Genomic DNA, 20,951 nt, shown 5'->3' on the forward strand with positions numbered 1-20,951 from the left:
TCTTCATGCTGGTTACTACAGAAAGGAAAAGTGCAAATTGAGGCACTGGGGTTCAGGATCTTGATGGTGTGCCCCAGCATACACATACACAGAAATTTAGATGTGGCCATGATTTGGTTCATACTTCCAACTGATTTCAGAGCAAAAGAAATTATTGAACTGACACAGAGTCCTTTCATCCTGCAGTAGGACACCCATGCTCAGCAGCATGCTGGAGAGTAGAGCCATGGCTCTGGGGAGGAGTAACCTCTGGTAGTTAGAGGATGATCTTTGCCTTTTGCCACCTACGGGTGGTCTGCAGCAGACTTTGCACTCCAGTAGATGCTACAGCATGAGGGCACCACTTTTACAGACATTTTAGGTTGGAGATAAAGTTGAAGTGTTTTGGCTTTCCTGACAGTGGCTTTGTTTTATATATTCAGGAAGGAAGCACCTGGACCTCCAACTGTACCAACTACAAATGTGCAAAGACTGCTGCAGGGGCTATTGTAGTGGGGTCAAGTGTTGTCTGTCCCCCATTTAATGACACTGAGTGTACAAAGGTTTGTACTTTGGGTAAGGTAAGTGACAATAATTGCTCTGGAATTTGGCTTATACTCCACAACACATGCAAACTTCACGTACTTTCTTTAAATTAAAAAAGTGGTAAGTAAAAATATGTAAATGAGCAATTTGTAGTCATTTCCTGTACTCTGGTTTTCTTTCTGAGTGACCAAGTATCTGTGAAGAGTGTAAAAGTTTGGCTTGGGTTTTGTTGATGACTGCTATTAGAATATTGTGGAATTGGAATCATGCTTGACATAACACTATACAAAGTGCTAATTGCTATGTCTTACTTTAGTTTGGAATAATACTTTGCTAAGTTCATAGAACACACACAGTAAATAAATCAGATCAAGAAATCCAGAAATGCTCCATATAAAAGTCAGCTATATTAAAAATTCCCTAAGTTGTGCAATGATTAGGAAGATGACAGAGTATATATAAACTTTATTGTCTCTTAAACTAAAATTTGTGTAACATAACAAAAAATATCCGGGTATCTACCTACATCATATATTTAAAAATGTAAAGGTGGCATATCCATATAAACTGCTTTGAAGAACATGTACTCTTCACAAAGATTGTATATTTGCTTGCAGTTTAATTTCTAAGTTAATTATTCTCTAACTTTATAATACTTGTAAAATTTTTGCACTTGTGGCACATCCTCTATTTAATATGAACTAAAAATAATAATAAATATATATGTAGAAAGGGTAAGTACCATTGCTGCCTTGACTACAGATAATACATTTGGTGCCAGTCCTACTTATTCCTTCCATTTGTTTAAAAAAGTTCCTATTTCTTCCAATCCTGAAGAAGGTATTCTATTTAAAATTAAATATCACAGCCTGTACTGCTGTGAATTTATTTCTGAGTTTCTTCCTTGGAACCATTCTAACATCATCTATTAGGGTCTTTCCTTACTAGTAATGGTTAAGATTTTAAGGAATGGAGCCCTAAAATTAACTTTCTGAATCAGTCTGACCTGTTTTTGAGAGATGCTAAGCATATGCTTGAACTAGTAGCTGAGAAGCTTTTCTCACAGGCAGTTCAGGATAACTCAGGAATATCTGAGTTTAAGTGCTCATTTAATGCTCATTTAAGTGCTCATCTTGAACAATTTATTCAGTAATTTTTCTGTAACAAGGTAAAAAATGTATGCTCACATGAAGATATAGAAGGTAAAAATGTCTGTCTTTTGTCTGTTGTTATCCTAAGAGTTCTGTTTATGTTCTGTTGTCTGCTTGATATGCAGATCCGGGCTGCTCACGTAAATTTTTGAAACTATCCTAATAAATCTCTGTGGTGGGGAAATAGGTGGTAGTGGATGATATAAAAAACATGCTGATAGAAACTAAATGACTTTTTCAAAGGAAACTAGATCAGATGAAAACTGAACACTACTGAACTTGTCATCAGAGTTCATTTTCACTTTCAAAGGCTGTAAAGAATTTGTGAAGCAAACCTTCAGCTGATACATATCTGTAATTCTCTCGATTTCAGTGACACTACTTTTTATTAGTTTGGCATCTTTAAAACATGGAATGTCTTGAGACACAATTTCCTTTGCATTGGGCCCAGACTTTTTTGCTATATTCTTCTTTTATTTTCCTAGAATGGAGGAATTGTGCAGACGTATAATGATGGCTGCTGCAAGACCTGTAAGTCATGAAGGCTGCAATATGTGCTAGTTTGGCTTTGGTTTTGGAGGGCTTATTTTTTAACCTCAGTTGCTGGGACATAAAGAGTGAAAAAGCATGCAGTTCCCCCTACAAATCACATAAAATTGTTGTAGTTACCTAACTACTCTTATTAAAAGGCCTTGCTTCATTTGGCTGCTGACTTGGTGATTTTTAACATTATTGTTCTGGAGTATAACCAAATCTCTCCAAATATAACCCATGGAAGATTAAAAGTTGTCTCAATTAAAACATTGAAAACATTCTCTTTATCATTAAGTTGGCTCTAAAATAGCGCCTATAAGATCTTCACCTGAAAAGACAAGAATATTTCCTCCTAAAATTGATTCCTGGTTCAATGACATTTTGCAATACATCTTCAAACTTAGCAGTTTATTCTGTATCCCTAATATGTTTTTTCTAGGCCCAAAATCCTGGAAAGTTTTTTCTTAAATCTGAAATGAGGAAAAATTACAGTAATATTGATGATAGTAATGCTTATATGAAATCAGCTTTTAATATCTGGGAATACATTCACATTTTCTGAGTTTGTAACTTTAAAATATGATTAAATGTGACTCAAGCTGACATAAAATTTTCATAATTTATGTACTTTAAAAAACTGATTGAGAAAAAACTGGTTTTCTCTGCAGTTTTGACTAGAAAAATTTTTACTATCTAAGTATATAATTATGTATATATATATATAAATAAAACACTATTTTGTAAAACTAATTGTGTAGAGCAAGGACATGTTCAATATTACAGAAAATGTTGACCCTCTTTTTTGGCCTTTTTTGTGTTCAACATTAGAGTAAAAGCAAATTAGTCTTTGGAACTTTTGTATACAAACTTTTACTTAATATTATTGAATAGCAAGTCACAGACTTATAACCAAATATTGCACAGTTATTATATAAAACTGAAGTGCAATGTATTGAATATAATTTGGAGAAATAAGGGGAAGTAGTGATATTTATAAAACACAGAACAACACCAAGATTCCAAGCTATGCGAGTCTTAGAAAGTGAACTGCAAATATTGTTGTTCCATTGTAACCAAAACATGGAAAACGAAAGGTATTTTAATACAACAGAATCTATTTTTTTATGAAAATCACCAGAGAAGTAACACACCAGAATTGTACTAAAATCCTACTAATCAATAATCTTTCTCTCATGAGATAAACTGAGTGGAAAAATACTTAAATCTGCCCCTCCAAAAAAAAAAATTAGCTTGGTGTTATTTAGAAAATCAGTCTTAAAAATTATTGACTGCTGGTTCTCTGCGGACCAGGAAGATTTATAATTTTGGCCATATTCTGTGGCCTCAGGAAAGGCATTGTTATACTTCAGAAATACTTGCTGAGGTGGCTGCTAAAACCCCCAGATATCATTCATACAATTATATACTATTTTATTTTTATTTTGTTTTATTTTTAACTAAAAGCATGTGCCCTGTGGTGAAGCAGTTGAGTACTTATAAATAGAGCTTGCAACACATTGGGGTTTTAATGGGAACAAATAACTTTTCTGAAAGAGCTTGATTTAATGCATGCAAAGTGAGTGGATATATTTAATTCTTACCTTGCCATAGAGAGACTAATTCCAAAAGTTTGATTTAAAAGTAAGCATTCCAGTTTTGTGCTAACCAGGTGGGTAATAAAGTGTAGGCCATCTTTAGTGAGACTTGAAGCAGCTGCAGAGTTTCTAAATTGTAGAAGACTAACAGGAAAGCTCATCATTTTTTGCTAAAAGAAAAATTGCAGTTGGCAGTGTAAGAATTAATGAAGTGTCATTTATACAGAAATGTTTTTATTTCATGAGAATCTTCTATTCCTAATGATTCTGGCAGGTTCTGGATTGGGTCTATTACCCTTTGCCATTAGTCCAGTAGTGCCTACTGATAGTATTAATTGTGAACAAGGTATTATTTTTAATAATGTATTTTCTTTTTTTTTTTTTTTTTTAATAATAATGTAAGCACTGCTTGATATATGTGTCATAGCTGTCACCATCATTAAATGTTACCATGCAGTTAATGGTTCTGGGCCTGATACTGAGAGATGCTGCTCCTCTGTTGCCTCCCACATCAGTGGTTTTCTAAAGCCTGTTTAAGATTCACTGCTCAGCACCTGTCAGAATTAGGTTCATCCATTTATGGCATATGCTGCTGATGGTTATTCCTCCTGCTCGTTGTTGAAATTGGTTTTATCACATGAACTTACTGTACAGGGTAGTTTTAATAAGAAATGTTACTTAAAAAAAATCGTAATTCTGAATACTGTTACTAACAGATTCTGAATCTGATCCTAGGTCTCTAAATTTAATGATGGAAATCTTTTTCCCTTAAAATAGAGCAAGAGTGTGTATTACTGTCTGGTCTCACCTTTGCAGACATGGATTTATGCTGTTGTCTCGGGGTGACTGTATTTCTTCTTTGTCACAAATAATATGTTTTACAAAGTTAAGGAAATACTGAGGGCAGGGGCGGGGAGGGGGCCACAACACATACAAATACAACCCCGTGGCAATACATACTTTTTATACCAGAAATTACAAATTGTTACAGAACTGTTGCAATACACACATAATTCTTTGCTTTTTAGGATAGGTAAGTCACAGAAATTCCTTACTCAAATAAGGAGTGAGTAAACAAAGCACATCTGATACTGAATGCAGTTCCTTTTTACAGTTCGAGGTTGGAGAGAGAAAAGTGTAGCAGCAGAGCTTTCCTAAGACATCAGCACTTTATATGCTGAAATGGTAGATTTATATCTCTCTATGACTTGCAGCACTACAAAGAATGCACTGTCTACACATACTCAAGTTGGCAAATACTTTCAGATGAAAATATCACAGAATTTTTTTAAGTGTTTCTGAGGAAAGAAAAGAGAAATGTTACAGTCTAACAGCTTTGCTCATACAGAGATCTGCTAATTGAGTAACATAATTTTGTTTGATTCCTCAATGCACAGGTTAAAATCTAGCTGTACTCTGCAGGCAACCTAATTTTGCAGCACTCAATGGAGCTGTGGTTGCAGAGTATCTTGGTTACTCAGAGATCATTTTACTTATAAAAATGCTCTCAAGTTTTTGGGAACAGAAGAGTTGTTGTTTTTTTGTACACTCAGCCATGAAGGAAGGTCAAGAAACTACAGAATAGTGCTTACTATTTTATATGCTGTATGTCCAGAATGGTTGCACAGCAAAACTAACAGATTATTTTGGTGGGTAGTGAATCAGGAGATCTAAATAACTGCTGTCACACAGATAGTAATAATGGTCTGAAACAGAGTGAAGCATGAAAATTTATATGTTCATTGTTTCAGTATTATATTATGACTTTTACCATGTTAAAAAATGGCTTTACACTGTACAGCTTTATTTTTCAAATTAAAAAAACCCCTCCTATCGATATCTCCAAGACTGAACATAAAAATTCAGTATTTCCCTCATCCTAGATCTGTAGGCTGACTTCATGTGCTACATGCTTCAGATCTGGTGATTAAAAGTGCACCATATTTAGCAAATAAATGCGCGTCTTCAAAGAAGCTTTGAAAGACATCTTTCTCAAAAATATATTGAAATAATATAATTACACTTAATTTTTAAAGATTGGAATCACATTCACAGCTTCACCTTCTCAAATGTTAAGTTCTGAAAATTTTATAAAAGGATCAAAATCCTATTTGCATTAAACATTCCCAATAAAACAGAATTAATTCTAATACTACTCAAAATTACTCAAGACATTTTCTTTTCTAATTGCATATATTTCTCTTGCCATATGTGCAATGTAAAAACATATTCATTGTTTAATATTTTAAAAATTCATATAGCTTATTTGGGCCACTTGATGCTCATATGTGCCAGCTAAAAATAAATAATACTGCACAGGAACTCTTTATTAATATATTAATATATTTTAAAAGAAAATTGTGGAAGTAATAGTTTCTGTGTGTACATTAATGAAAACAAAGTATAATTATTTAAATTATGTTTATATTTTTACTTTTTAAAGAAGGAAATACAGTACAGAAGATGTATTGATTCAGTATGCGTTTTTTGTATTTTATCAGGCAAAAAGGAAGAAAGGATTTGCCAGAAAATGACAATCAGGACAACCATAAGAAAAAATGACTGTATAAGTCAGAGCCCGGTAAGCATAAAAGAGCTGTTTCAATGCTGGGCCTATGGCTTGACAAACCAAGTATTAAGAAGTCGGTTATAACTAACAACAAGCAACAAAAAATGCTGCTTTCTTCTCAAAAGCAGACTCTTGACCATAGGAATGTTATCCTACTCATAAATGGAGTAAAACTAGCTATTTCTATTACTGAGAGACTGAGCCCTCCTACCTGGAGAAACATCTGGCTTCAAATGAAAATTAAAGACCATAATTACTTTAACTAATGAAGGCACTGAACTCTTTATCTGAAATAATATCCTGCTCTAAAAGAGGAGCAGAAATGTTTCAACTTAAAATGTGATGGAGCACTGCCACATTCCTCTTTGATGTTTATGCTCGTGGCTTCTCCCTCACATAGTATAGGTTTCCATATCATAAATTCATGATCCCATTTATTTATGGGTCTGCTTAAGACATTTCTCAGCTTTGGTGTAGCCCCATCTACAGAGGCTGGGAAATTTCTGAGCAGCAAATGTGCTTCTCATGTAGCACTTAAAAGAGAAGCAATTGACAAAGTATCTCAAAACTTCTAAAAGGCCTCTGGCAAGATTCTGTTGAAGATCCTAAGCAGTCATTAGGGAAGAGGCAAAAAGTCATCACATGTTAAAAGTCATCCTGATAGAAGGTCAATAGTGACATGTTCAGATTTTAATAGTAGGAGTGTGTGGTGTATTTATTTAGTTTTAGAAGGGTTGATAATGAGGGAGTATAAATATATAGATGAAATTAGAGTAATTTGCCATAGTTAAGAGAAGAGTCTGGAGAGCTTCACAGTTACTTTAGCAACCTAGGCTGAGACAGCAATACGACAAAATAAGGACATGGTATTAACTAAATAAAGAGTATTAAAATAAAAGATTTAGTCAACACTCACAGGTTTTTTAAGCTAGGGGAAAAGATCCTTGCCCTTTCATCCAATTCTGTGAAGATCTCTGCTGTCCTGCAGACAAAAAGGCTAAGAGCTGTGGCATTTAGGCAAATGGATAGGGAGTGGAAACAAACTCATTTTAGTGTCTCTTAGGAATCAGTGCTGCAGTCGTGGAGAGAGTGCTCTGTGCAGCTGCGGCCTACATTGCTGCAGTTCTACACTGCTGCAGAACTAAAGCATTCACAGAAGAGCAACAAGAATGTTGGCCAAGTCAGGTCTTGAATGGCGCAACAGCTGAAGCCTTCCTTTTTATGACTTTCTATTGTAAACTCTTTATCTTTTCTTCCCTCTCTACTGATCTTCCAAAAAGACCTACCACCATCCCACCTCTGTCTGTATTACAGCTCCCTTTTCCCAGTATCTCCATGTTCAAGTTTTCCTTGATGGCTGCACATCCTTCACACAGTCCAGATTCCCTTACCCTTCACACAGAAGTACCTCCAGATTTTCATGTCCTCATACCCTTAGCTCCTCTTCCTTTTCTCTCCAGCTCCCCCACTGGCACTCTTTTTCAATCTTGATTTGGCCCATCAAATGGTGGTATCAGCTGTGACTGGCTGGGAACTACATATTTGTTCTTGGCCAGATTACTGCTGCCAAACCTTGGATAGGGCCGAGCATGATTACATTTAATTAATTAATAACTGAGACTACTAATGCGGATGACAAAATCTTTTTTTTACTCCTGTCAAATCTCAGGAAATTTCAAAGTTATAAGAGTAATCTTTTGGTCTAACTTGTATGGGTATGGCATATTTAATCACAGGCTTGGAAGGGAGTGGCTGAAAGCAACGTTCATATGCCCCCCCCTGCATAAGAAATCAGATTTAAGTCTGTCATGAAGAGAACTAGACCTAGTATAGCCATCCTTGATTTCCCACCATTTCAACTCTGCTTAAGTTTAGTTAAAAAGTGTAATTTTTTTTCTGTCAATGTATCAGCTAAGAAAATTCTTCACATAATGTAACAGTGAGAGAAATCTTTGCTCTGCTGAAGCCTAGAGCACAAATAATTTTCTAACTAGTATGTGCTCCAGCTGGTTTGTTAATGCATCTACTTTTTGGATATATTTCTCTGAGTGATAACACAGCCCTCAGACACAAACAGTAAAAGAAAAAAGGGAAAAGGTTTTTCACTGATATGCTTTTCCTCTTGAACCTTCAAGGAGAAAGATAAACTTCCCTTCATTTTACATAGAAGAATTTAACTTTTTATCACTGAACATGAAAAGGACACGGATTCAACTGTGCTGTTTCAAAGTTATTAATTTGTAAACTGGGGATTCAGTTTTGGTATCCATAGCACAAGGTTGAAACAAAACATATGATTAAACAATCAAGGAAAGTTTAATTAAAAAAAAATTATTTTAAATGTGGCTAAGCTTAGAATGAATGAATTTTAGAAGAGAAAATAATTTTTAAGACCAAAGTCCTTTTCAAATGTAAAAATGGGTTTTAATCACAAAGAAGTTTGAAATGTAATCTTTTTATGTAAAAAATTGAGATATCGCATTTTTATTCTTATTCTTATTTTCTTTTATTTTACTCATAGATAAACGTGGCTTCTTGTGATGGAAAGTGCCCGTCTGCAACAATTTTCAATGTCAATATTGATAGCCATCTAAGATTCTGTAAATGTTGTCGAGAAGTGGGAACACGAGTCCTGACTGTGCCATTGCGCTGCTCAGGAAATGGCACTGAAATTATGTACGTCATTCAAGAGCCTATAGACTGCTCATGCCAGTGGAACTGAACATTGCTGTGGACATGATTTAGCTTTCACCAGACACAGTTTTTTGATCATGGATGGCTATGGTATTCTGTAGGGAAATAAAAAAGGCATCAGTTATGCTTTATAATGTCACTTTCCCCAAATTTAGCAAAGATGATGTTTGTTGTTCTTCAAATTGTCTTTGAAAATATTGGCAAGTACAGAAAGAAAAACATAAATCCTTTTGAACAAGGTGTAGTTTATCCATCATTTACTTCTACTCAGTGGTTTTCTGTTGAGGTGGTCAAAAAAGCTGGTTAATATCTGTATTTCCAGTGTTTTAAAGGTTTGGATTGTGGCTACCTATCAAAGTTGGGAATTTCTTAGTGGTTCATTTACTTAGAGGTCTCCAGTTCAAAACTGTCATCACTCCCATGTTTAAATGGGAAAGAAGCATATTAGGATTTGGGAATGACTGAATTAATTTGTTTAAAAAACAGTGGGTTCAACTGTAACATTTTTCATCCTGCTCAAAAATCTATCTTTTGTCTGTTAAGCTGTTGGCAGTGATGGATTCTGCTTACACTGTAAGTCACTGAGAAACAACATGACTGTGATCTGTAAGTACTTGTAGGAAATCTCCAGAGTATATAGCAGAATCATAATATCTTGAAACTTCAGACATGTATTTAATTTTTATGTATATTATAAATATGAAGCATGAATCGGCAAAGGCTGAGGAGTTACAGCTTTTGTGCCTTAAAAATATCTGAAAGCCATTTCTGCTGTGAAGGTTTCCATTTTATATGCATTTTTTCACTTTTCACAGAAAAGAAATTGGCTCTCTGCTAGGTATAGAATAAGATTATATGTATATATATTTATTAAAAAACCCAGGATACTGCACATTTTGAATATTCATAATGGGGTTTGTCTTTTTTTTTCCAGTCTGAAGATTTGTGTTCAATGTATGTTTTATTTTTTTTTAATATAGATATTTAGACTATTGACTGAATTTAGGAATCATAATTTTTGAGTCCAGGAAAAAAAAATCAAGTAAAATAAGTATTTTGAGGGGCTTAGGTGAGTTATTCATGCTCAATCAAGGTGTAACAAGATGATTCAACACCCTGAAGTGAATATAATCTCCCTTTTATTAAACATACTACATAACCTGCTTTTAAAAATAAAGGATACAAATTTAAGCTTGTTTTTAGAAGATTACTTTGATTTATAAAGTCACTGAATGAAAATTATTTAAGGTATGACAGTATTTTCCTTATCAATTTTCCTTTTAATTGACTCAGAATTAAAATTCTTGTCTAAAAGTTTGAAAACCTGACAAACAGTTTTAATTTCAAGCTGTCATCATTTAATTACAAAAAGCTTGGATTATCACAAGGGTTATTACAATGAAATATAAGCAATATATAGCAAAATAGCCTTAAAATCCAAGGCTATATTGCTACTTTGTGTGACAAATCTTAAATTGTTTGCTACATTCAGTTTGACGGCTTATAAAGAAAAATAGCTTATACAGAGAAGTCTGTCATTACTAACAAGACTCATCTACTCATCCATATCATTAAAAATAGTGACTTGGTTTAAAAATTAAATAAGAATAATTTTAAAATATCAGCAAAATATTTAACCATTATAAAGAAATAGTGATCAACTAGAGATCAAAATAAAACTTCGAGAAAGCAAATGCTTCATCTGCCTGTTTTTATGATTTGTAAGGCAGAAATTTCGAGTTGTATTATATACCAGGGCCTAGAACCAAAACAGTCTCTGATACTGCTGTCAGTATTTGTGTACAGAAACTTCATGCAGGCAAGAAATAGAAGATAAATCACAGTCACAGCTGTAATGTTTATGTACTTGTACAGCAAATTAAAGGACAACTTCTAAAAGAAAAATATGTACTTTTGTTTTTTGAGATAGATGTTGGTATCCTATATTTGCATTAAGAGACTTTGGCCCAAATCTATTTAATGAATTTAGCATTTGATAAAAAGGAAACTCTCAAAATATAGCATTTTTCCATATAATCATCAAGCATTTTCATTGGACAGCTGTGGCCTTTTATAAGCCCTGTGCTTTCCTAAGATTTAGAACTGTGTTTGTAATTGAAAAGAATTTAATAAACTTATTGTGCATAGTGATAATAAGTAAGTGTTGATGCAATTAATTAAGCTTTGCCACTAAGATGTATGCTAATGCAAACCCTTAGGAAAACCTGGAAATTGTAAAAGAAGTTATGTTTAAAACTTCATGACAACCTGTAATAAGATAAACGGTATTAAACTATTTTTGTCCCACTTAGACAACTTTCTTTTTTAAATGCAACAATCAGCAGGAACTGTGTCAGGTTTCTCCCTGAAGCCTACAGCAAAACCTTACATCAGTGGAGCTGGATTGGATGGCTCTAAGATTGTCTTTTGTTTTACAATTAAACTTCAAACTCGGTCTGCTTTGGCCTTGTCTGAAAGCAGACATCTATTAAAACCCATGAACCATTTCCTGCACAGGCCACTCAGCCCTTTTAGCTCCAGGAAGGTGACACTGGCAGAATGTGATGTGTTTTATACAGTGTGAACTAGCCCTTGCAGGCCTTGCACCAGAGAGGTTTCAATGAACCTGCAGTGTGGCAGCACTGTTCTACTCCACACATTTCCTCTGTCTGCAACTTAAATGTTAACATATATGCAGCTTTCTCATGTATCTTCAACTCTGCATTCCTGCCTCAATCCCTATCCTCAAATTTTGTGTAACTCTGACTGCACAGATGTCTTGTGAGCCGCTTGGAAAGCTGATCCAACTCAAACCTTATTTCATTAAATACCAAAATTAATTAGTCTGTTTATTATTGACTAAAAGAGCTTTAATACCCACAGAGTTCCCTCCCTTCTACCCTCTTGAAACTAAGACTAGAATAATGTCTACTCCCCTAAAAAAAAGGCCAGGAAGGCATGCTTCTGAAACTCCCACACTGTCACTGAAAAATGTGAGGAACTGTGCACAATGGTGTGGATGCCTTGTGCTGCAGTCCTGCCATGCCTTGTCATTTCTCCCATTTTTAACTGCTTCCAGCGGCCCTTCATTCCTACATTTCCACTGTTCTCTTCTCCTACCTAAGCTTCCAAAATATATTGCTCAATATAAAGTATTAGCCATAAAGCTATGCAAATATTTCAGGGATTAACATAAAAATATCTCTGCACTCAGAATCAGATTGTACCCGACTATGCTCTAAAAAATGGTAAGTCTTTGCCATGTTATTTATATTTTACTTTTATTATTTCATTGCTTTTTTACCATATAATTTGTTAAGACCAACTCTAGCCCCAATATATACAATTAGAATTTGAACCACAGCTTTTAATATTAGGTATAAGCCACTTGCTGTGTGTTTTCATCAATAAAATCTGAGTATAGCTGTACAGGCAGCTAACATTCCCATTTTTAGCTAGCCAAAGCTGTATACTAAAAATAAAAAGTAAAATGTAATTCGTGTGATTTATTTCCACATTGCAGACAGAGCTATTCTCAAATACATGCACCTGTGTATTGGTGAAAGTTTAGGGTAGCATCAGGCCTGAAGGTGGGTGTTTGAACACAGTTACAAGCCATATAGTACACTGAGAGGCAGAGGCATTTATAAGAACCCAGTCTGGGGTTATACACGGTTACTCTGCTGTTCAGAGTGTTTCAGCAATGACAAAATTCTGTTTCAGATGTGTCTCTTTTTCCCCCTCTTTCACACTATTTTCCTGACACTTTTTTTTTTCTGTTGATCTTCTTCACTGCTGATAAACTCATCTTACAGCACCTGTAATTTTTTTTATAATTATTTTCTTTTATTTTTATGCATTAGTTCTGTATAATTCTTTCCATCTCTTTTTCTTCCATCTCACCATTTATAAGAATTTAAAGGACAAATCCAATCTCCAAATACTACAGAGATTCACCTTTGTGTAAAACTTACTGCCAAATAAACATGTAGATACCACTCAGGAATACTGTGACAATGGCAAACATTGACTTAAACTAATTTTTTTAAGTTCTGTCTCATCAAAACCTTTTCTAGATGTTACCATGAGATGCTGCTGCTACTGTAATCATGTACAGGTGTATGTCCAAAGGAAAAATCCCATAGGTGTGTGTTCTAGTACAGGGGGCAAAACATAAATGAGTTGTCACATGTAACCATAGCAATATAACCACCATGGAGGACAAAGCATGAAGGCCAGAACATTAGCAGAAAATTTGTACAGTTACATGCTCCCAACTATTCTGGGAAATACATTTTCAAAAAACATTCACAACATGTAAGTAAAAACTCTTTTGAGGGGTGGACTTCAGCACTTTAATGCAAGAGAAAAAAAGGGTTTTATTGAGAAAAGGTTATGGTGGAGAGAGTGTGTGCCCAACACTGTGTACTAAATTTTGTCTAATCTTTCTTTAAATGCCAGGTGGAATGTGCAAGCCACCTATAGAATAAGAAAACTTAAAAAATTGTCTATCCATTAACAGGTTGCCACAGTTTAGGGAGGAAAGGTATATTCAGAACTGAAAGACAATGAACTTTAGCAAATAAGATACATCGACTGGATCTTGGCAGACACATACTGATCACTTAACTACTGGAATTTTTGTCTATTTGGAAAAATAATTCTAGATATGCACCAATTAGGTGGTCCTATATCTACTGAAATCACTGTTAACTGATTCCCTAAGATCAGAGATTTAAGAATCTTGCTTCAAGGAGATGGTCTGAAAAAACGTCTTATACATGTATTTTCTAGTTTTATGAGTAGTTTTTGTATGGGGGAGCTTGAAGAGCTGCTTCTGTACTGATGTCACATTCTGGAGAAAACCAATAGTGAATGATGTTAAGACTTAATCATTCGAAATGCTGAATAAAGGGAATGTGGTTATGTTTTGGGGGAGTGTTCTTTTGATTAAGGTGGAATGTGCCATGCGCATGTAATTTATTGGCATTAACACAGAGAGGGCTCCTGCTGGTGTCTTGAAAATCACTTTGTTAATAAAGTCTCCCTTTGTGCCTGATGACTACAAATTGCTCTGGAAAAAAATTGAGTATGTCTGCTTTGCAAAACATCTGAATAGGCAGTAGCTTACTTTTGTCATTAGTAGCTAGAATGGCATTCAGGTGATTACACCCCTGTGCTCTGCTGCTCTGGCAGGGGGACTGACTCAGTGTTTTGAGATGAGGGGTTTCATTGCAGCAGCTTTTGATTTACTATGTGTGTCTTTGAGTCTGGATAATATAAAAGCTTCAAAATGTTGTATTTCTGGTGAGAGTAATCCTTTCTTGTTTAGTACAAGTTCTAAATAAAGCTTTAGTTGAAAATTTTATTCCTTATTTCACAATTCACAGTTCAATGGGATACAGGTTTTAGTAAAAATTAGGAACAACCCACTGAAAAACAAGATACTGTCTCGAGAGAAGCATGATGTGATGATAGCACCTAAGAGAATACAAACTATATATTATGAGTGTTACTCATTTTTACAGTACACATATACTATGGCACTCATCTTTATTTATTCTACAATCAGTAAAAAAATTTGTCAGCTTATTAAACTGATTTAATTTAAAAGAACACAGTGGGAAACTAATTTTCTATTAAAAAGATTAATTGGGAATGGTTAAAGTACTGGGAAATATATTGAGGTAAGTTCAACTCAAATTGCTGCTTTAGATCTGTCCAAGGATGGATGTCACACAACATATTTTTTCTGAGACAAGTTCTTGTTCAGCAGCCCTTAGGAAATAGATCAGTTATGATCTACTGCTATGAATTCTTGTCTATTCTTTATTTATAAATGCTTATACTGGTGACTTTGTGTGGGACCTCTGTAAGGTCACAGGACATACCAATGGTTCTGTAGCTGTGCTTAATACTTCTGCAGAAATGTGTTTAAAGGCTTATTTTGTACACTGACTACATCTGGATAGAAATGTGTAATGTAGAAAACAACCAGAGTCTGAAGCAAAATAAGTAAGGAGTAACACTGATTGCAATGAATTTTGATCTGGTAATCACATAAAGACTAAAAAATATTTTTTACTCTGAGGGATTTTTATATGACTAGTGCACAACAGGCACATCCACAGTTCACTGAAATTAAAGGATCTCAGGAAACTTGATATGAGGCTTGGGAAGAGGCAGGGCCAGAGCAAAGACACACATCTCGGGTGCACAATTGGCTGCCTCTGTATCCATGTGAAGTATAAATGAGTGTATTAGTTTTTCCCTCCTTAGGATATTCTGACATGATTTTGCTTTGAAGCTGTGGTGATACAAGCACTTAAGAGGTACTGGGACTATAACATTTCTTTCTCTATGGATCAACCAATTCTGCTTCTGCTTTTATTTAAATATTTATTTGAGGTAAGAAAAATACTCTGTTTTTTGGGGGTGGATAATTAGACAAAGTGAATGTTGAAAATTGATGATTTTTGATTTGGACTGGGTTTTTTTCCCATTCTAGCAGTCACAGTGAGCTCTCGTTTAGCACTACTGAGGATTCTCAGTCTACCTTCTATTTAAATAGTTGGAAGCTCTTTTGAGATCTTTAATATGCTTTATTGCCTGCTGCTTTGGGTTTAATGTTGTTTCCCAGAAGAAGTAAGAGATCCCAGCATCTTTAAGTCACCTTTTAGACAGGATGGTGTGAATTAAAAGCTTTAATGAGTTCATTGTCATACCTCTGACAGTGGTAAAAAGCAGACCCTTGGGGATGACTGTAAGAATAGCATGTGAAAATTACCTATACTATGTCATTTTCCACCATTGGCAGCTTAAGAACTTCTTGAGATGGGAGTATTTACTTTGCAATTTGTGAGCTTCACTGTAGTTCTCTTCTATGAACTTCAAGTTTTGCGAACATGAATGGGCCTCCTCTGGCACCCCTCGAAACTTTTAGTACTCATTTTGAGCTCTGTCAGATAAACTACTTTGTGAAGAACTGCCTTTTTTCCCCCTCTTTAAATCTGGAGCATACCAGCTGTGTTTCATCCATCACAGTGCTTGTACTTGAAGAAAAAATGGAAATCAATCTCTGCACACTTTTGGCTACTTAAAATGTTATAGACCTCTGCTGTATTTCCCCTCGAGTGCCTTGTTCCCAGACTAAGAAGCCTACTTGAGTCTTATTGACTTCTGCTATCGACTGCTTCTCAACATAAGTGTTTGTTGTTTAGGTCTCCTGCCTCCCGTGTAGCCTGAAGACAGATTTGAGCCTTAGGTCTCTTTGGTCAATTTAATAATTTGGTTGTACTTTTTAAATTGCTGCATCCTTTAGATAAGGGCCTAAAAAGTGACAGCAAGGTGCTGGCAAAAAATGGGAACGTTCTAAATCCCTCTCATTAGGTAAAAGGATGGAAAAATTTCTGTGTACACTTGAAAATGCAGTTCTTGTTTTTTAGATCTAAGTAGGATGTTAGGATGTATTTATGTATAGTAAAATGGCACACAATTGCTGGTGCTGGAAAATTATTAAAAATGGTTAATTGAATTATTGTCAAATATATATTTTTTATCTTTAAAATTAGATTTTCCTACCCTGTGGATTGTCTGGGCTAGACAGATTGTATTTTCAGGGAATGCAAGCTGGCTATACACCCAATATACTGAATTAAAAATCTGCAAATTTTCCTGGAAAAATATTCATTAAACACTTCTGTGTATGCCATCAGTATTATAAGTTCATTGTGTCAGTTCATCCCAGAGGTGGTATATACCCTCTTGTAAAGGATTTATAGAGTTTAAAGACTTTATAAACTTTACAAAGTTTATACTTCACAATATATAATCTAAACTCTGAACACTGAGATATTGATAGATTTATAGTTATGTTAGTTATTCATTGGTTAAAGGAAGTTATGTTAAGCCAAACTGAATTCCAGAGTAAGTTGTACTTAAAAAAATTATACAGCTGAGTGTTTTTGCTTTTTATGGTGTTGGTTTGGTTTGCTTTGGGCATTTTTTGTGCATGGTTGATTGCTTTACAGGACAACACAATACAATAATAAAACTCCTAACTTTTATTTTAGTGTCCTAGGGGTTCGTATTTGATTTTTATTTTGGTTTAGTTTTTTGAACTAATTTTAAGTTCATTGCTAAAGATGGCATTTACTTGTCATCTCAATTCATTAAGAAAGGAAAAATGGAACGCAGAAGACAGAACTGCAGTCTTTTATAAACGTTTTGTGATAGGGATGGGCATCACATGCACCAATTTCTTTGAATGTTAGATGTGATTCAGGTTTATCTTAAATTAGATTGAAGCAGCCCATAAGTTTCTGGTTCAAAATGAAACTCAGAGAAGGAACATGCTTCTCTGAAATGTTAAGCCAAGGTCCTTTGAAGGCAGGTAAAATTATCAAAAAGGTAGTGTCAAAAATGCAGGATACTTGTGCCTAGAATGAGTTCACTTCTGCAAGAAGCTGAAGTGCCGGATGAAATTTGCATTGCCAGGGTAAATTAGATTGCTAGGGAGGTTATTTATATTTATAAGTTATTTCTTTACCTCTTGAAAGTGGTTGTTTATTATTCTGAAATATTTTAAAATTTTGAAAGTGATGCCACTAAAGTTTTTAACATGTAACGTCAGAATAGGACTGAAACCTCCAGCTCCTGACTGCCTGTAACTGTGGCTGCAGCGTGAACATTGCAAGTGAAATCTCTGACATTATTTCTAATATAAAAGAATGACAGGTTTCTGTCATATTTGGGTCAGCTGACATGATTATTCCACCAGAGAATAAGAAAGAGAGAGAGAAAGAAAACTAGAACCTGTACTTGCAGAACTTGTAAAAAATTAGGAGGCCTCTGTGTGTCACACAGTAGAGCTGGGGGTACTGGTCCATGTAAAAACTATTGCTAGCTGACAAGCTCTAGGTAAAGTTAGTTAAAATTGACAGAAATTAATTATTTAGTTAGAGGCATGTTTTCTGCATTTCTTACTAAGCTGCATTCATGTGTGTCTGTGTCACAGGGTGCACAGTGTCTGGACTGCGACCAAGAGAAAAAGCCTGCTAGAATAGCTTTGATGGAGTGGACTGAACTGCCCAAAGGAGAGGATCCAGACTATTATATTGTGATGTACCAGCAAGCAGATGCTTTCAGTCAAAAAGTATATTTTATCAATCTAAGCAATAAGCTGTTCCATGTTATTTAAGCTGTTGAAACCAGTAATAAATAGCAGCGTGTGCTTGTTTGGTTTGCTGATTTTGTCTTAAAAAAAAAAGTTAAATAGCAAATTAAGAGAAAATTTGGAAAAAATTTACTGGATTTTTAAATTCATGTCATTTACGTGTACTCTTACAGAGTCCTACTGAAACTAGAGGGACTTAAAAGACCCATGAGTATCATGTTGAATAAGGATGGATAGTCATATGCTCAAAATTAAGGTTCTTCAAGGTGCTGTGGTTTGAAGGAGGAGTCTAACTTTTCCAGGAGAGGCACAGACACTACCCCTAGATCTCTGTGGGAGGGCAGTGTTCTTATTCTGAGCACAGGATGTTCTGGAATGTAAAGAAAATATAGGGATTTTAATATGGAGGTGTTTGTTGTTAATGTGATTTCTAAAAGGCTTTGTTTTAAATGCATCAGGTCTTTTGCAGTGTAACTGTCGCCTCAAGTTCGATATGCAGCAATATAAGCTCTCCTTCTAAAAGCTTCATAGATCACTTATAAACTGTATTTTTATTACTTTCACTATATTCAGAAATTCTTCTAACTTGCAGAATGTAAGAAACATTTCTAAAGTTGAATGGAAACCTGTCAGTACTACAGTTCTGCTCGAGGAAAGTAAGAAGTATGATATTACAATAGAATCCCTGAAAAATGGCCGAATCTTAAGTGTAAAATCATTTAAGACACGTAAGTTGAGTAACACAAAAATATTTTGCTATCTTTATACTTAGTCTAATACTGAAGATTAAAAAGTACAGGTCCAAATCCTGAGGTTACTCACACATTTAGGAACTTTGCATTGATGTATGTTTTCAACCATGAAGTGTTGAAGGAATAATTTTATATAATGTGTTTGGTTGATGTAACAATTCTAAAATACGAGACTGATGTAAAAGTTTGTGAGATTTTTTAATATTACAGGTTTTTTTTATACTACAAGTAATTCTAGGAGAAGAAATTTATAAAAGAGGACCATGGAGAAAGTTACTTAAAGTCTGGCAATTTCATAATAACATGAGGTCAGGATTGTTTGTCTTATACAAATTTAAAAATTTAAAATTTTTGTTTTAGCTTTGTAACAGTCACTCATTAAAAAGGGTTAATTAATAAGTATCCTGAAGATCTTAACATTGTAACTAACTGGGACAGTCTTTTGGTATAAGAATTTATGATTTTGTCCACTGAACTTACAAAAACTTCATTTATAGCTGTGAATCTGTTCAAGACCACAAGTCCCACCGGTTAAAGGGGCTTCCCAATCTTAACTTTGTCAATTAAAATAGTTTATAGCATTACCTTTGTACATATTTCAAGATCATACTAGCTTTGGCATCCAGGCTAGGATCTGAATTCAGACAACAAAACTGGGAAAAATAAGTAGTAAGTTGAAAGCATTGCAGGAGCCATTGACTGCTGAAAGAACATTCAGCAAGCTACAGGAAATGGTTATGCTACTAATTTGTTACTGCACTTAACATCTATTACTTAACTGATATTCTATCAAAATATGTACTTTTGCAGCTAAAACACTTCTTAAACTGTGCACTTTTATCTCTGCTTGCTTCAGACATAAGCAAACATACTGTGAAAATAAAGAAAAACATTACTTTCTTAAATGACGCTACATTTCCTTCTCTATTGGGTCTATCCCTCATCCCTTCTCAAAAAAAGAAAGTAATAATTCTGATGAAATAAAACTTGGAGTTAAATATTCCTTTGTGGTAAAAACAGTGTTTATTTTTCCTTTCTCTACTAGGTGGAATTTCAGAAAATGACATCAAAACATTTGTGACAGCTACTACAGTGTCTTTTAATTGGAGTATGATGATCAAAGAATTTTCAGTTTCTCTTTTCCTGAATGGTACTTCTCAGATTGTAAAAAGACCCAGTGGATTCTTTGTATGGAGAAATTTGACACCTGCCACCATTTATACCTTTAAGTTTCTATTTGAACAATTAAATCCTAAATTTGTAAATGTGTCTCAATCACTGGAGATTCAAGTTGAAACAGGTATATGTTAGTTTCTTATAGTCACAGTAAATGCAAGTTAGTACTGCATATTTTCCAGAAGAGTTAAGAGTAAGTTGTAAAATCCCAAATTCCATTTTACATATTTTAGTAGATATGGATGTTTTTTCTAGAAAGAGGAAATAAATTGAATGTTAATGACATAGGAAGGTTATTTCTAATTAATTCTTCTTAGTATTTTAGAAGCAAGAATTCAAATTTGCATGTGCAAATATTTTAAGCTAACAATATTTTTGCAGTCTAAAATAGAGTCAAGCCAATGTTGAAGTTAAGCCTTGTAATTATTGGAGTGTATGGGTTGAATTTGCTATGTAGTTTCAGTGAAAAGGCAAAGAAAATCCTGAGTTTGGAAAGGATTTGGAACACTTTCTGCAGCATTCAAAATGATGTGTTTTTTATTGTTGAGTGGCAAGCTTAGCTGTACTGTTTTGTTAGAAGTGCTGTGAAGGAGACAGAGTTCTGAGGCTATTACAGCTTGGTTGTGTATCCTTATTCCTTTAAATGCGCTACTCTCATAATGAAACTTAAAATCTTTAAAATTAGATACACGAAAGAACTATATACACTCAAATTCAAGGAAGTAAATATTTTCCTAAACTCAAGCAGATATTAAAAGCAAATGATTTTTTAAATTCATT

The 20,951-nt window shown here is 34.5% G+C and overlaps 2 protein-coding genes across 6 annotated transcripts in view; both read left to right on the forward strand.

Annotated features, from left to right (window-relative positions):
• Positions 1-11,384, forward strand: part of OTOGL (otogelin like) — a 95,046-nt gene extending 83,662 nt beyond the window's left edge. Inside the window, exons 54-58 of the mRNA XM_068999633.1 lie at positions 423-542; positions 2,162-2,207; positions 4,080-4,151; positions 6,307-6,386; positions 8,896-11,384. Of these exons, the coding sequence (XP_068855734.1) occupies positions 423-542; positions 2,162-2,207; positions 4,080-4,151; positions 6,307-6,386; positions 8,896-9,096 (519 nt within the window). The 3' untranslated portion in view covers positions 9,097-11,384. The remainder of the gene's footprint in view (positions 1-422; positions 543-2,161; positions 2,208-4,079; positions 4,152-6,306; positions 6,387-8,895) is intronic.
• A 3,973-nt stretch (positions 11,385-15,357) lies between these two features.
• PTPRQ (protein tyrosine phosphatase receptor type Q) overlaps positions 15,358-20,951 on the forward strand; it is a 129,583-nt gene continuing 123,989 nt past the window's right edge. For 3 of the 5 annotated variants that reach the window (XM_068999669.1, XM_068999644.1, XM_068999659.1), the window contains exons 1-4: positions 15,358-15,476; positions 18,085-18,222; positions 18,836-18,971; positions 20,041-20,295. In XM_068999669.1, coding sequence (XP_068855770.1) covers positions 15,429-15,476; positions 18,085-18,222; positions 18,836-18,971; positions 20,041-20,295 — 577 coding nt within the window. In that variant the 5' untranslated portion in view covers positions 15,358-15,428. Of the gene's footprint in view, positions 15,477-18,084; positions 18,223-18,835; positions 18,972-19,251; positions 19,304-20,040; positions 20,296-20,951 lie in introns of those variants that run through there. The other 2 variants (XM_068999652.1, XM_068999660.1) reach the window with 2 other exon arrangements.

This window comes from Aphelocoma coerulescens, chromosome 1A (assembly GCF_041296385.1).
Source record: "Aphelocoma coerulescens isolate FSJ_1873_10779 chromosome 1A, UR_Acoe_1.0, whole genome shotgun sequence".
Classification (NCBI taxonomy): Eukaryota; Metazoa; Chordata; class Aves; order Passeriformes; family Corvidae; genus Aphelocoma; species Aphelocoma coerulescens.